Genomic DNA, 15,437 nt, shown 5'->3' with positions numbered 1-15,437 from the left:
CTGGCGGCCTTCTCATGCGGCCGGAGTCTGTCCTGCGGGAAGAGGGGGCCCTCGGCTCTGTTCCCGGTGGGGGCCCTGGGCTGGCGGGGCAGTACCTTTCTAGGGCCCTGGGGGGGGGGAGCTGGGATCTGGCCCCTGGCCCCCCGGTGCCTCGTCCTAGGCGTCCCTCTGCCGCTCTCAGCCTGGCTCCCTCCGTGATGCGGAACCCTGGGCCGTGGAGAGAGCGGGGCTGGGAAAGCGGGCGGCCGCACAGGCTCAGCTGAGCCCCCGGCTGGGAGGGCGGGTGCAGAAGCTGGGGGGCCCAGGCCAGCGGGAAGCAGAGGCCCCCCAGGATGCTGGGTGGCGGTTGCTCAGAGAGACCACTGGCTGGTGTGGGCAGGATGAGGCCCAGGACCAGTGCCGCCCTCCAGGCCGGCCAGGCTGTCACCCCAGGTGACCACCGAGGGGTCGGGGTGGGAGAGGGAGGGGGATGGAGGGGGCGCTCGGCGAGAGCTGGGACCTCCGCTGAGGGTCACGGCTGCTGTCGGGATGCACCGCCCTGCTCACGCTCTGTTGGCCTGGGGTCACGGTTTGTCTTTCAGTCCCGTCCCCACCCTGGGTCCTTCTGCCGCTGACCGTGGAGGCTGCTCGTCCTGCAGGGGGTCCACAGTTTGGGTCCCTGGTTGTGTCTCCCTCTTGGTTTCGGGTTGGATATTGGGGGCCAGGTGCCCCCTGCCCCACCTCGGGAGCCCAGCTCCAGGAAGAGGGCAGCCTCCGTGCACACAGGTCAGTCAGGGGTCTTCTTTGCGATGCTCTGTTTGGGTTTTCTCATATTGTGCCTTTTTTTTTCCTGGATGTTAAGAGTTCTTCATAGTTCTTCAGATATTAGGAAGATTAACTCTTCCTCTGTGATATATATGACAGATATTTTCAATCGGTTTGACAGTTTTTGATTTTGCTAATTTTTTTGCCATGCAAAAGTTGTTTTTTTTTTAATTGTAGACGAACGTATCATTCTCTTTAAAAATTGTATTTGATTTGAGTCATAGTTTGTTTCTCCGAATGAACTTTAGAATCAGCTTATCTAGTCGAGCTGGGTGTGGGCGGTTCACTTATTGGCATCGTCTGGGGGAGAACTACTGACTTTATGGTGCCGAGTCCCCCTCTGAGGACCAGAGAGGGCTCTCCAGTGATTCACATCTGTTTCTTGTCTCTGCCAGGAATGTCATAACACTTTTCTCTTGTAAAATTGTCACATTTTAAAATGTATCCCTAACTTGTGCCTTTTCTTATGTTGCTGCTATAAATGGGGCGTTCTTTCCCAGCGCATCTTCCTACTGGCTACTGTTTGTGTTTATGATGGCTGTTGATTTTGGTATGTTAACTTTATATCCTGCTATTTTCCCTGAATTCTTCTGTTGTTTGTTTTAGTCTTACCATTGATTCCCTGGGCTTCCCAGATGCACTGTCACATCATCTGTGGATGCAGGCAGCCCCGCCTTCCGTTCAGCTGTTATACCCGTAGTTGTTTTCTCGCTTTGATCTCATTCCCTAGTATCTTCGATGTAAGGTTACGTGGACGTGGGAATAATGGGCATCTTTGCCAAGTTCTCGACCTTAGTGGGAGGGGCTAGTGTTTCCCCCACAAAGAAGGGGCTAGCTTTAGGATGAGGTGCGAAGGTGTGCGTGGTGTATAACTTTTCCAATACATATATTGTGATATTCAAAGTTGTTGCTATTAAATAAGAAGCAATAAAAATAAAGAAAGCTTTTCAGTCCAAAATAAAATACAGAACTATGCCATTAACTGAAGGAACACAGGAAGGATAAACATAAATCCAAATATTATTGAATAAGAAAACAGGAAAAACCCAGGAAAACAGTAAATTAAGGAAATGTTAAGAGTTGTTTGTTTGAATACGTTAAGTGAGGTAAATATTTGATAAGCTGATTATTGGAGGGAGGGAGGAAGGGAGGGACAGGCAGATAGACTGACCACACAGTATCACTTGGGGACAAGGATTACTCATACAGTTTAACCATTTGGATTACATTGTAAATTAGATCCTTACCGTAGATGTCATACCAAAATAAAATCTGAGCGGAGGAAAATGTTTAGAGTGACATGTTTCATTTCGTTATACGCACACAGACATGTTTGTAATAGCAAGGGCATGTATGGGTTTTCTATGCTGTGTAACAAATCATCACTGACCTTGTCGTTAGAATAAGCACCCGTTCACTGTGTCAAGTTCCTGTGGGGTAGGAGTCGGGACAGCTGAGCTGGGTCCTCTGCACAGGGTCTCATCTGGAGACCCCAGGAGGGAAGGTCTGTGGATCAGCTCCCTCAGGCTGTTAGCAGAAATCATTTTCTTGTGGCTGTAGAATTCATGGTATCTTGCTTCTTCAGGGCCAGCAGGAGAGAGAGAGAGAAAGAGAGAGAGAGAGAGAGCCCTTTGCTCCCAGCCTCTGACCTTTAGATCCTCTAAATGGTTCACCCGATATCTGATAAGGTCAGACCTACCCAGCATAATCCCCCTCTGATTAACTTAAGATCAGCTAATTACGGGATTTCATTACATCTGCAAAATCCCTTCCCCTTTGCCGTATGTTACCCAATCATGAGAGTGACATCTTACCGTATTCACAGCCCCACCCCCACCCCCACCCCCACTCTTGAGTGGGAGGGGTGGTGCAGGAGTGAAAGCCTGGGTGGGGCACCTGCAGGCTTGTTGGGATTCTGCCTGCTCAGGGAGCACCTATCAATTCCTGGTTCATTACAGTTTTATCATAAATGTTGCTTTTATTGAAAAACTTTTCAGTTCATTTTTTAACCTTCATTTATTTCTTCTCCATCATTTTTCCCTTATTTAAATCCAAATATTTGACCTATATAATTTTCCTTCTCCCTGAACAACTTTTGAAAACATTACTTTCAGGTCATGTCTACCTGTGATGAATTTCCTCAGTTTTGTTTGTCCAAGTAAGTCTGTTTCCCCTTCTTTTGAAAGATGATTTTGCTGGATACATAATTCTAGGTTGGTGTTTCGGTTTTCTTCTTTCACCACTTGAAAGACTTCGCTTCACTCTCTCCTTGCTCATGCGGTTTCTGTCGAGAAGTTCATGTGATTTTCATCCTTGTTCCTCTATAGATTAGGTGACTTTTCCCCCTTCCTTCTTTCAAAGTTTCTCCTTGTCTTTGGCCTTCAGCAGTTTGTGCCTAGTTTCAGACATTTTGGTATTTATCCTACTTGGTGTTCTCTAAGGCTTTTGGATCTGTGGTTTGGTGTATGTCCTGAGTTTTGCAAAGTTCTTGGCCATTGTTTCTTGAAACTTTTCTTCTGCTCTCTTCTCTCTTTCTCCTTCTGCTATTCCTGTTACATGTACGTTTTATCTTTTGAAATTGTCCTACAGTTCTTGGACGTTCTGTAATTTTTTCATTTTTTTAATCTCCACATTTCAGTTTTGGAAGTTTCTGTTGACGTATCTTCAAGCTCACTAATTGTTTCCTTGGCTGTGTCTAGTCTGTTAATGAGCCCACCGAAGGCATTCTTCATTTTGTTACTGTTTTTGATTTCTAGTATTTCCTTTTGACTCTAAGAGTTTCCATCACTCTGCTTATATTACCCATCTGTTCTTGCATCTTGTCCACTTTTTCCATCACAGTTATTTTAAACCCCCTTTCTGGTAATTCCAAAATCTATGTCATAATTGAGTCTGATTCTGATGCATTTTTAAAAATGTCTTTAGGGAATTCCCTGGCAGTCCAGTGATTAGGACTGTGCACTTCCACTGCCAAGGGCCCGGGTTTGATCCCTGGTTAGGGAACTAAGATCCTGCAAGCTGCTAGGTGCAGCCAAAACATAAATAAATAAGTAAAATAAAATGTCTCCAGACTGTTTTTTTTTTTTCTTGCCTTTTACTATGCCTTGTAATTTTTTTTTGAAACCTGGACATGATGTATTGGGTAATAGGGACTGAGGCCTTCAGCATGAGGCAGGAGCTGGACTGTGTTTACTGTTTGCTGTAGTTGTGTTGTCAGAGGCTTCACATCCCCCAGTGTCCTGGTTTTGGGGTTCCCCTAAGTACTCCTCCTACATCTTGCCCCTGTTTCGGCTGGAGTCACTGCCATTGCACTGGAGCCCTCCTGGTGTGGTGGGAAGGAGTGGGGGAAGGGGTGTTCTACAGTCTGTGATTAAATCTCAGTCTGCTAGTGGCCCCGTGTCCCTGGGCTGTGACCCTCACACATTTCTTACTTCCTTCTCCCCATCCCTTAGATGAGGTAGGGAGGCTAGGAGGGGGAAACGTCCTTCCCGCAGGTGGGCTGAGGCTCCGGCAAAGTCTTTCTCTGCCAAGTGGGCTTTGAGAACGCATTGGGTGTATTTCACAAAGGTTACTCTTGCCCTCCTTCTGCCAGAGCCAGGAGGGGATCTTCACTGTGAGCACTCTGTGGGGTGCCTGGAAGTAAAGCCTAGAAAAATGTGCAGGCCTGCTTAGAAGTGTGGTCCCAAGGAGTTCCCCACGTTCATGCTGTCTGCACCCAGCCTCCAGCCTTTCTTCAAAATTACCATCTATTATAGGTCTTCCAGTGATGTTCTGACTCAAGCAGCTTCTCTTCCAGGTCTCAGGGGGGTGGTTTCCTAGCCATTGCAGCTCTCTGATGGGTCCAAGAAAAGACGTTGTAAGGATAAGAGTGAGGACTTGCAAGCTCTTTACGTCATGGGTCTGCAGCTGCAAGTTTCTAGTTAACGTTTCGGTTCATTTTAGAGATAATCATTTGATTTTCTTAGTCTTGTTAGTATGGTCGGTTGTATTAGGGGCTTTCCTCATATCGAACCGTCCGTGCATTCATGGTTTATTGCACTTAGTTCTGATTGTGAATTTTCAGTGTGCTGCTGCGTTCTTTACGGCAGGGTATTTGCGCTGGTAGCCATACGTGAGACGGCTTGCAGTCCCCCTCTTCATGTATGCTGTCTCTATCTCGCATATATGTCAGTATTACACCCTTTCTTCATGATAGAGACTTTAAAGCTTTTCTTCTTTTTCTGTGACCTAGAGCTGTACTGTCTAATAATGACTAATTATATGTGACTGTTATACTTAAATTAATCAAAATAAAATAAAAATTAAAAAATTCCATTACTCAGTCCACACTAGCCACATTTCAAGTGGAAATTTAGCTGGTGCCAATAGAGAACATCTTTATCGTCACACGAAGTTTCACTGGAAACTTTCATGAGTTTCAGAGTCAGAGAAGCTTCCCATGTCTCTGAAATCTGCACTGTCCAGGCCAGTGGTCACTAGCCACAGGTGGCTTTTGAGGAGATTTGTATGTGTGGTGTGTTTGTGGTGTGTGTACAGTATGTGTGCGTGGTGTACTTGTGTGTGTGTGTATGGTGTGTATGTGTTTGTGGTGTGTGTTTGGTGTGTGTTTGGTGTGTTTGTGGTGTGTGTGTGTGGTGTGTGTAGCATATGTGTATTTATGGTGTGTTTGTGGTGTGTGTGTGTAGTGTGTGTTTGTGGTGTGCTTGTGTGTGTGTGTGGTGTGTATGGTGTGTGTGTCTGGTGTGTTTGGTGTGTGTGGTATATCTGTGTGTGTATGGTGTGTGTGTTTGTGGTGTGTGTGGTGTGTTTGTGGTGTGTGGTGTATGTCTGTGTGTGTATTGTGTGTGTGGTGTGCTTGTGTGTGTGTGGTGTGTGTGTGTGGTGTGTGTGTGGTGTGTTTGTGGTATGTATGGTGTATGTCTCTGTGTGTATTGTGTGTGTGGTGTGTGTGGTGTGCTTGTGTCTGTGTGGTGTGTGTATGGTGTGTGTCTGTGTGGTGTGTGTATGGTGCGTGTGTGCGTGTGTGTGTGTGTGTGTGTACACATGCACACGCACTCGCGTTTTAATGTGTGACCATGTATTTTCTAGATATTTGGAACCACGGTGACAAAGCTTTTCCGGTGTTTCCGCTGTACCTTTCCCTTTTTCACACGGCATCGTGGGAGGTGTGTCAGGCGTGTGCACGTGTGGCTGTGCCGCTGTGCGCTTATCCAGGACAGGCCCTGGGCGGCATCCACTCTGCTCCTCCAGTAGCAGGAGCTTTCGGTCGCCCTGGTTTACCTCCTTGAGGACATCATGGTCTGTTGTTATACTCCTTACATTCTGTGAGATAAGATTTGAGGTAGATATTTGGATTTCAGACTGTAATTGCAGTTGTAACTTTCAAGAATTTAGTGTTTTCCGCACATCTTCAGGAATGCATTAAGAAAGGGAAACAATAGGGCTATATGCTGGGTGGGGACATTCTTATCTGTAGAGTTTAAAAATTATGTATTATGTTGGCATTGCAGACCGTCTTCTCATTCTTATTTTTGTTTCCAGTGTTTGCCCTTTGATGTGTGTTGTGTGGTCACGGTACGTGGTGACGTTGTGCTGTGTTCGGCAGCCCCAGAGTTTTCTGTGTGTCTCCATCAGGTGGGCCTATGGGACTTCCCTTTCTTATCACTGGGCTTGAAACTTTTTTTTTTAAATAAAATAAGAGTAAAATGCAATAACGCACCCAGAACAGCTCCAGAGACTGCTGAGCCGCAGCCTGGGGGGCTTTGCTCCAGTGGAGCTGCAGCGACTCCACACGTGTTTCTCTTTAGTTTTGTCGTGGTCAGATGCACGTGACATACGACTTACCACGTGACCCGAGTGCCAGGCTCAGTGGCCTCAGGTACATTCACATCGTTGTGTAGGCGTCGCCACCATCAGCTCCAGGACTTTTTCATCTCCCGAAACTGACACTCTGCCCCCATTCAACACTCTGCATCCCCTCCCCACCACCCCTGGCCCCCACCATCTGCTTTCTGTCCCTAGGGACTTGACTGCAGTAGGGACCCAGCATGAATAGAGTTATGCGGTATTTGCCCTTTGGTGACGGGCTTATTTTGCACAGCCTAATGTCTGTAGGAGTCATCCATGGTGGAGCACGTCAGAATTTCCTTCTCTTTTGAGGTGGAATAACAGTGCAGTGTGTGGACGACACCACGCTGTGCTCGTCCGTTCCTCCACCAGCGGCCAGTTGCGCTGCTTCCACCTTTTGGCTGATTGTGAATAACAAATGCTGCTGTGAACGTGGGTGTGCAAATGGCTGCTTGAGTTTCTGCTTTCGATTCCTTTGGATAAATGCCCAACGTGGAACTGCAGAATCGTATGGCGAATTCTATTTTGAGTATTTTGAGGGACCACCATACTGTTTTCCAAGGTGGGTGCACCATTTTACATTCCCACCGACGTGCGCGAGGGCTCTGATTTCTCCGCGTTCTCACCAGCGCCTGTTATTTTGTTTATCTATTTTAAGATGATGGGTGTGAAGTGGTACCTCACTGCGGTTTCGACGTGCATTTCCTTAATGGCTGGTGACGCTGAGCATCTTGTCGTGCGCTTATTGGCCCTTTTTGCACCTTCCTTGGAGGAGTGTCTATTCCAGTCCTGTGCCTCTTTTGAATAATCATATTTGTCTTTTTGTTGTTGAGTTGTAAGAGTTTTAAAAAATATATTCTGGATGTTAACCCACTATCAGATATATGATTTGCCAGTATTTTCTTACATTCTGTGGGTTGCCTCTTCACTCTATTGATCGCGTCTTTTGACGCACAGAAGTTTTAAATTTGGGTGTAGGCCAGTTTAGTTTTTCATTGGTTGCCCGTGCTTTTGGTGTCGTGATCCAGGGAATCATTGCCAAATCCAGTGTCACAAAGCTTTTCCCCAACGTTTTCTTCTAAAAATGTTATAGATTTAGGTCTTATGTTTAGGTCTTTGATCCATTTTGAGTTAATTTTTATATATGGTGCTAAGTAATAGCCCAACTTTATTCTTTTGTATGCAGATACCCGGTTTTCCCAAAATCATGTGTTGAAATTACCGTCTTTTCCTTATTTCATGGTCTTGGCACCTTTGTGAAAAATCATTTGACACACGTGTCATGGTTTATTTCCGGGCTCTCTTCGCTGTTCCACTGGTCTATACGTCTGTCTTTGTGCCCGTCCCGTGCCGTTTTGATGACTGTGGCTGTGAAATCAGGAAGTGTAAGACCTCTAATTTCTTCTTCTTCAAGATTGTTTTGACTATTTATGGTCCCTTGAGATTTCATATGAATTTTAGGATGGGTTTTTCTATTTCTGTAAAAAAAGTAGTTGGAATTTCAGGAGGGATGGCATTGAATCTGAAGATTGCTTGGGATGGTATCAACATCTTAACAGTACTGTCTTCCAATCCATGAGCTCGGGATGTGTTTCCATTTACCGATACCTAATTTCCTGCAGAAATGTTTTGTAGTTTTCAGTGTACAAGTCTTGCCTTGGTTATCTTATTCTTTTTGATGGTATGGTAGATGGAATTTTCTTTCTCTCTTTTTTGGATTGTTCATTGTTAGTCTATAGAAAACCAGTGATTTTTGTGTGTTGATTTTGTGCCCTACGACTTTGCTATAATTCATTTATTAGTTCTAACAGTTATTTTTTTTGGTAGAATCTTTAGGGCTCACTATATATAAGATCATGTCATCTGTGAACAAAGATAATTTTATTTCTTCCTTTGCAATTTGGATGCCTTTTGTTTCTTTTCTTGCCTAATGCCGTGGCTAGGACTTCCAGAACTGTGTTGAATACAAGTGGTGAGAGAGGGCATCCTTGTCTTATTCCTGATCTTAGGGGAGAAGCTTTCCATTTTTCACCATTGAGAATAATGTTAACTGTGGTTACTTCAATTTTGAGTGTTAGAATCTATAGGCATTTCCCCCCTTAGGTTCCTTTCTGTGCTTTTATGTCTAGGAAGGCTATCTTTCTAGCATAAGGACAGCTATTTGCTTATGTCTTCTTCTGATAGTTTTTCCTGTTTCAAGTTTTGTGTTTATCTCCTGAAGTCATGTAGAGCTTATTTTGTTTGCAAAGTAAAGAAAGGATCTAATATAGCAGTTTAAAAATAAGCATTGAACTAGTTGACTACTACTGCCTTGGCCCTCACCAGTGTGACATGCCCCATTACTTCCTGCAGCTGCCTCAGTTCTGTACTTAGGAAGGGGGATGCTGTGTCTTCGAGAGTCTGGGTGCCTTTCTCTGTCAGGGGGTGCGGGACAAGCGTGCTAAAATGACTCTCAATTCCTTCACGCTTCCTGCCGAAATAGAATTCTTTTATAAGGTCCTTTTTTGTTTTCCTTAAAGTCTAAGCATTATAGAAAAGTACAAATCATCCCACAACCCAGAAAGAGCCATTGTACACGTGTCCCCAGCTCTCTGTGTGCAGGGCGGTGCAGTGAGCAGGGTGGGCTGAGTGACCAGGGGCCACACAGCACTGCTGTCTTCAGTCCAATGTCAAATTGAATTCTATTGGAATTTTCAGGAGAAAAAAGTACTGGCTTGAGAAAAATGCAAACTATGTATCTGTCTAAAATTCTCCTAAGTATATGAAACCTTAAAAACAAACTTTAAGAATTCGTAGTTTGAAAATACATCTTAACTTTCGACCATGTTCGTGAACTACCTGCTGTAAAGAAATCACTCTTCTGCAGTGGTTCTTTGCTTGCCACCACCCACCCCCCCACCCGGTATAGATTTAGTATCTGCGTTTTGTCAGGTTTCTGACATCACATCCCTTCACGTCTAGTCCTTAGTCCTGTGCGTAGGTGGACGCCGGGCTCGTCCCCGTGGTCTTCCGGTTTCTGTTTCTGTTCCTGAGTTCTGGGCCTGCGGGTTCCGCATCCGTCTGTCCGTCAGTGACCGGGTTGGTCTTGCTGTCCGTCTTTCTGAATCCCCTTTTCTCCGAATACTGTTCCCTCGCAAGCTTGGTCGGTTTTCCTTCCCTTTTAGGGAAGCATTTGCTCTGCATTGGCTTCTGGGCCCTTTGTGTCCCGTTTTCCAGCTCCCTCCTCGGGGATGCCCATTCCTGCTGCTCCGCACCCTCAGGCTCCCGCGCTCGTGGACTCGGGACTGGAAGCTGAATCTCTTTGCCCTCTGTCTCCAGGCCGAGCCCACGAGCTGAAATGCTGGTGGGCCCTCTGTGCCCCCAAACCAGCACCCTTGCCCTCAGCCCAGGACAGGGGTGGGGGGCTGCCCTCCCCTTTCACTCGCTCCTGGTCAGGGCATCTGGGACCTTTGCACTCGAAGTCTTCTTTCTTTGATCACCCCGGGGCCCAAGGCCGACTGACTGGCCATCCCTGCTCGCGTCCTCGCCATGGCGCGGGTTGCCCCACGTCCCTGGTTCAGGTGGGGGATCGTTCGGGTCGGTGGGAGAGGGGTGCGCGGTGCTCTCCGTGCTCTCGGAGCTGTGCCGCCGTCACCGCCTCCACCCCTCAGCCACACCCGGGACCCGGCAACAGTCTGCTGCCTGTGTCTGCGGACCTGCGTGTTCTGGAGCTCCGTGACCCGCATCCGTGAACCGGCATCAGATGTCATCTGTCCTTTGGTGACGGGCTTCTTTCACTGAGCACAGCGTTCTTGAGGCTCGTCCACGCCGTGGGCCATGTCAGTGGCCGTCGTGTTCTCTTGGACCACGTTTTGTCTCTCCGTGCATGCTGGGCTGGCCTTTGGGCAGTTCCTGCCTTTCGCTTGCTGGGATTCCGTGGCTACAAGTGCTCGTGGCCGAGCCTCTGCTTGGACAAGCGTTTCCACGTCTCTTGGGCGCATCGCTGGGCCAGCCGGCGTTTTGAGGAAGCGCCAGACCGTTTCCCACAGCAGCCGCGCCGCCCGCACCCTCCTCCCCCGCCCCCAGCTGTGTCTGAGGGTCCGCTTCTGTGCAGTCTCCCCAGACTTGTCTCTGTGTCAGCGTCCCGGGCTGTGGGGCGGCATCTTGCCGTGGTTCGGGTTTGCGTTTCCCTGACGCCTAGTGATGTTTGGCATCTTCCATGGGCTGTTGGCTGTCAGTCTGTTCAGAGCCTCTGCCCGGTCTTTCCGTGGGCGGCCTGCCTGCTCGTGCTTTTCTTTGCTCACCTGGGAGGGTGACAGACAGAGGCACGGCGTGCCCTCCTCCCCGTGCAGGACGTGGGGGCTGGAGGCTGGGCCCCGGCCCCGAACTTGGCCTTGGAGACTGGAAGGCCCCACACCCGGCTGGACGCTGGCCTCCGTCTCTGTTGCGCGGATGTGTGGAGCCTCCTCTACACCCTCCTGTGTGGTCTGCGAGGCTCTGGTTTCCCAGCCGTTTTCCCTTCGTTCGTTGCTCAGCCTGCAGTGCAGGCTACCTGCCCTCGGGACACACAGAAGCATCAGCGGGCGACAGCACCTCCCGTGTGGCAGCCGTGCACTCTGGCGTCGTGGGCCGTGGGTGACGCGTTTGGGCCCAGCCGTGGTCAACCTGGACTCTGGCCTCGGGCCCACAGCCTCGCCGTCCAGAGCTCTGCTCGGGTCAGGGGTCTGAGTCCTGAGGCATGGTGGGTGGGGTTTTGTTTTTTTTGTTTCGAGCTGTGGTAGAAAACACATCGCGTTAGATTTGTCATCCTCGCCGCTCTTGCGCGTGGCCCAGCAGTGGCGGGGACATTCACGCTGACGTCACCAGCTCTCAGGAACTTTTCATTTCCCGTGTCTGAAACTGCACCCACTGGACGTACGTCCCTGCCGTGTCTCCCGTCCCTGTCCAGGCCTGCCGTGACCTCTAGCACCTTGGCCTCGTTGGGTTGGGTTGGACCATGCCCCTCACTCGGCTGGCTGGCCTGGTGGTCCAGGACCCTGGCAGGCCGTGTGGGAAAAGGCGGCGTCCTGTTTTCTCAGGGACCGGGCACTCTGTGTTGGCTGTGTCCTGGGGTGTCCGCAAGCCCGAAACCAGCACTTGGTGCCGCGTGGCTCTTTCCACGTTCTCAGAGCCTGGCCCGGGCCCCCTGCCGCTAGGTCCTGCCGGACACCCCCGCCTGGCTGCGGGCAGCCCCTCCCAAGCCCCCCACCCCAGCCCCCGCCCCGGGGACAGAGCAGGGCTGGAGGTCAGCTCTGGATCCAGGGCTGTGGCGCCTGCCATCACCAGGCGAGGCTTGTCCTCGCTCTGCCCCTTTTCCCTGGACGAGCTGTGGACCAGCTCCCCGTGCAGAATGGGGTCTCCCGAGTGGAGCAGGGTGTCCTCCGCCCCGTGTCGTGCCCTAGCCCCCATGGTGAGGACGGCAGGTGGGCCATCACGTTGGCGTCTGCTCGCGGACGTCAGGGCTGTGTCACTGGCCTGACTGTCTTTTCTTCTTAATTTACAGCCAGAAAACCTCCAGAAGAACTGGCTGCGGGAATTTTATCAGGTAAGAGCCCCGTGGCGGCCGGGCCCGCGGGAGGGGAGCGGCTCACATTGCGAGAGATCACGATTCGTCCTGTGGCCTCACGCAGGCAGCTGGGGAGTCCCATCCACTTCCCGGTTCCTCCTCGGAGGCCCCTCCCTTCTCAGATGCCCCCACCCCGGCCGGGGTCTCTGGTTGTCGGAGGGGAGGCTGTCGAAAGCTGGCGGGGACATTTGGGTGCCTTTCGGGGCGCCCTGGGTTCTGGGCAGAAAGCACGGTGACCGGCTGGCGGGTGGACGCCGGCCGGAGGCTCTGGGGGAAGCCTGTCGGGACGAGCGGCTAGTTCCCGGCACCTTCTGTGGAGCAGCTGTTGGTTGGGCCCCTCGTCTGTGGTCAGTTCTGTCCTGGATGCCGGGGGGGCCGCTCTGGAGGGATGACAGAGGACTCTGCTCCTGGAACTTGTGCTCCACGGGGACAGGTGAGGAGCACAGCCAGGACCAGCTCAGACGTCCCCCCACGAGGACCAACCTCGCAGTATCGGGGTCCTTGGCGGCACGCGTGGGACCCTGATTGGGCGTTGAGAGGCCACTCTGGGAACTGGTGGACGAGTAGGGCATCCCGCTCAGCGGGGCTGCAGGCTGACTGTGGGCCACCAGGAGGCCAGTGTGGCCGCAGAGCCTGGGGTAGGGACCGAGTGACGAGCCCAGCACGTGTGTTCTGTGAACAGGAGGAAGTGTGGATATTGGGGGCCGGCCTCAGGGCTGCTGAGACCCCAGGGGCTGAGGGGTGGCACCTGGCGGATCCCCTCGGGGGCGCTCGGTGTCCTGACCATCCCATGTGGGACACATGGGCCACTGGGCAGCCCTGGGCTCCTGCCGTCCCTGCTGGCACTGGGGGGTGGCCATCTGTCAAGTCTGTTGGTCTGAGCTGTCCACGCCTGACCCCACCAGATGCTCAGACCACTGGTGGGGACAGGGGTGGGGTGCGGGTTCTGCTCCCACCCTGGAGATGCAGCCGGATCCAGAGGGAAGAGTCCAATGAGGTGTGTCTGCCTGGGCTATTTGGAGGCGGGCGGTGGTCTCGGCTGGGAGGGCAGGCGGGTCCCTGGGGAGCATCTGAGGCCCCAGAGGGTGGGCTTGGCAAGAGGCCGTGGCGGGGGTGTCTGTGGTAGTGAGTGGGGCTCGTTTCCCCATCACCTGGGGGTTCTGAGCTCTTCCTTCCCCACATTCTGCCCTGCCCAGGTGCAGAGCTGGCCTCAGGGCCCCGGCCGAAGCCTGGCCTGGCAGCTGTTACGTCAGCTCCAGGCAGGCAGCTGTCCAAGGGGGCAGGGCGAGACCACCTTCCTGGTCGAGGGCTCACCTCGGGGGCGTGGTCCGGCTCCAGCGGCTCCCTCTGCCTGTGGCCGTGGAGAGGCCCTGGTGTGTGGCCGGAGCCATCCGTCCAGCTCTGTCTGTTCCCTGGTCTGTGTTAGTTTCGGCCAGAACAGCTGTCATGTTTGTTCGTTTGTTTTTCATGGCTGGGCCTTGGCAGTGCCCGAGGAGCACAGGGTGTGAGATGTGGTGGGTAGCGGGCCTGGCTCCGGGCTGGGAGGGGTCTTGGCGGTGACGGCCTCAAGGATGCAGGTGGGAGGCCTGTTCGGGCGCTGGGCTGCCCTCGGTGAGAGGCCCCTGGGATCGGTCACGGGGAGCCGGCGTGAGACGCCGACTTGACAGGCCCCAGACTGAAGGCGCGGGGCTCACGTCCAGCCTTCCTTTTCCCTCCTGTTCTACTGACGACCTGGAGCCTCGGTGCAGTTAGGACAGTGAGTAGCCGGTGGGCTGGGGGTGAGTTCAGAGGGCGGCGGCTCCACTTTTTGTGAACTCTGACCCCCAGGAAACACAGGCCTCCTCCTTTCTGAGCCTCCTGGCTGCACACTCAGCTGTGTCGGGCTGTTTCCGGAACCAGAGACCGACCGGCGGGTAGGCAGCTTGGTGCTTCTCTCGGGGTCGGTGTGCAGGGCGCCCGCGTCCTTTCTGGAACACTCCGCCTTGGCAAAGGGAATAGAACGTAAGGAGTGATGAGAGCTGCGGGACGTTCTTCACGGTTTGTGAGCAGAAGCCTCTTGAGGAGGAAGGAATTTCAGTGGCAATTCTTAAAAGTAAGATTTTAACACAAGCCCCCCCCCGCCCCCCGCCTTTCTTGGGCCGACTTGGTCAGTGGGGTGCCCAGCCCCCTGCCCGCAGCCCAGCAGCTGTGGGTCGGGGCGCGGAGCAGCCCCACCCAGCGCAAGGCTGGCGCTGGCCCAGGGCCCAGGGGGCGGGGCCTTGAGACACGGGGAGCTGGGTGGCTGTACTTTTTTAAAAAAAATCCTAGAGTTTCTGTTATGCGGTTATGATATTTTTCAAAGTAGGCTTTTAATGACCTGCTTTTATAAACAGGAGAACTGAATACAACCTTCATGTTTTCTAGAACCCTTGGAGTAATTTTTGCTTTTTTGTCAAACTTGATCACCGTAAAAATGCAGGGACAGGAGGAAATACCGTTTATGTTCCCATCCTTAGTTCTGAACTGAGATTTTCGTGTGCTCTGTCCCGAACGTGGCCACGGCACCAGAGAGGGTGGTCAGCCTTCCAGAAGACGCAGAGCCTGGCCTCACCCCTGCTGGCCTCCCCATGCTTCCCTGCCCTCTGTGCCCATCCCAGCTCTGACCTCTCCCCAGGCCTCAGACTCCTGGAACCATCGCCAGCGACCCTCACCCACTTCCAGGCCAGCGGCAGCCTTGCCAGCCCCCTTCATGGTCCCTCGGGAATCTCCCTCGAGGCCGCCACACCCCCGTCCTTTCTCTGTGAGCAGCGGAGCGCCCTGCAAATGGAAGCCAGGTCCTGCTGCCCTCCTGCTTCCCGTCTCCTGGGCTGAGGGCCCAGGGTCCATGCGGGGCCTCCAGGCGGCCCCACTCACCCCGCTGCCTCCTTCTGTGCCTGCTCTGTTCCCAGGCACGCCTGGGGTTTGGGCCTCTGCCTTGCCCCCCGCCCCACTCTCCTCGTCCTGTGGTTGCTGCCCCCCGGAGAGGCCCCTCCCGGTCACCCTCTTGGCCTCCCCCAGCCTTATCTTGCCCTGTGGACGCATCACTCTCTGAACTTGTATTCTGCACATGCGGCCTCCACCTCTGCCCCCAAATTCATATGCTGGAGCCTCATCCCCATTGTGATGGCATTTGAGGCGGGTCCTTTGTGAGGTGATTACGTTCAGGTGAAGTCATGAGGGTGGG

The 15,437-nt window shown here is 52.1% G+C and overlaps 1 protein-coding gene across 5 annotated transcripts in view; it reads left to right on the top strand.

Moving 5' to 3' along the window:
* The window catches only part of INPP5A (inositol polyphosphate-5-phosphatase A), a 176,926-nt gene that overhangs the window by 46,272 nt on the left and 115,217 nt on the right, over positions 1-15,437 (top strand). For all 5 annotated transcript variants that reach the window (XM_060033823.1, XM_060033819.1, XM_060033821.1 and 2 more), the window contains exon 2: positions 12,173-12,214. In XM_060033823.1, coding sequence (XP_059889806.1) covers positions 12,173-12,214 — 42 coding nt within the window. The remainder of the gene's footprint in view (positions 1-12,172; positions 12,215-15,437) is intronic.

The sequence above is a fragment of the Delphinus delphis genome, chromosome 16 (assembly GCF_949987515.2).
Source record: "Delphinus delphis chromosome 16, mDelDel1.2, whole genome shotgun sequence".
In the NCBI taxonomy this organism is placed as follows: domain Eukaryota; kingdom Metazoa; phylum Chordata; class Mammalia; order Artiodactyla; family Delphinidae; genus Delphinus; species Delphinus delphis.
This window is presented reverse-complemented; position numbering and strand designations above follow the sequence as displayed.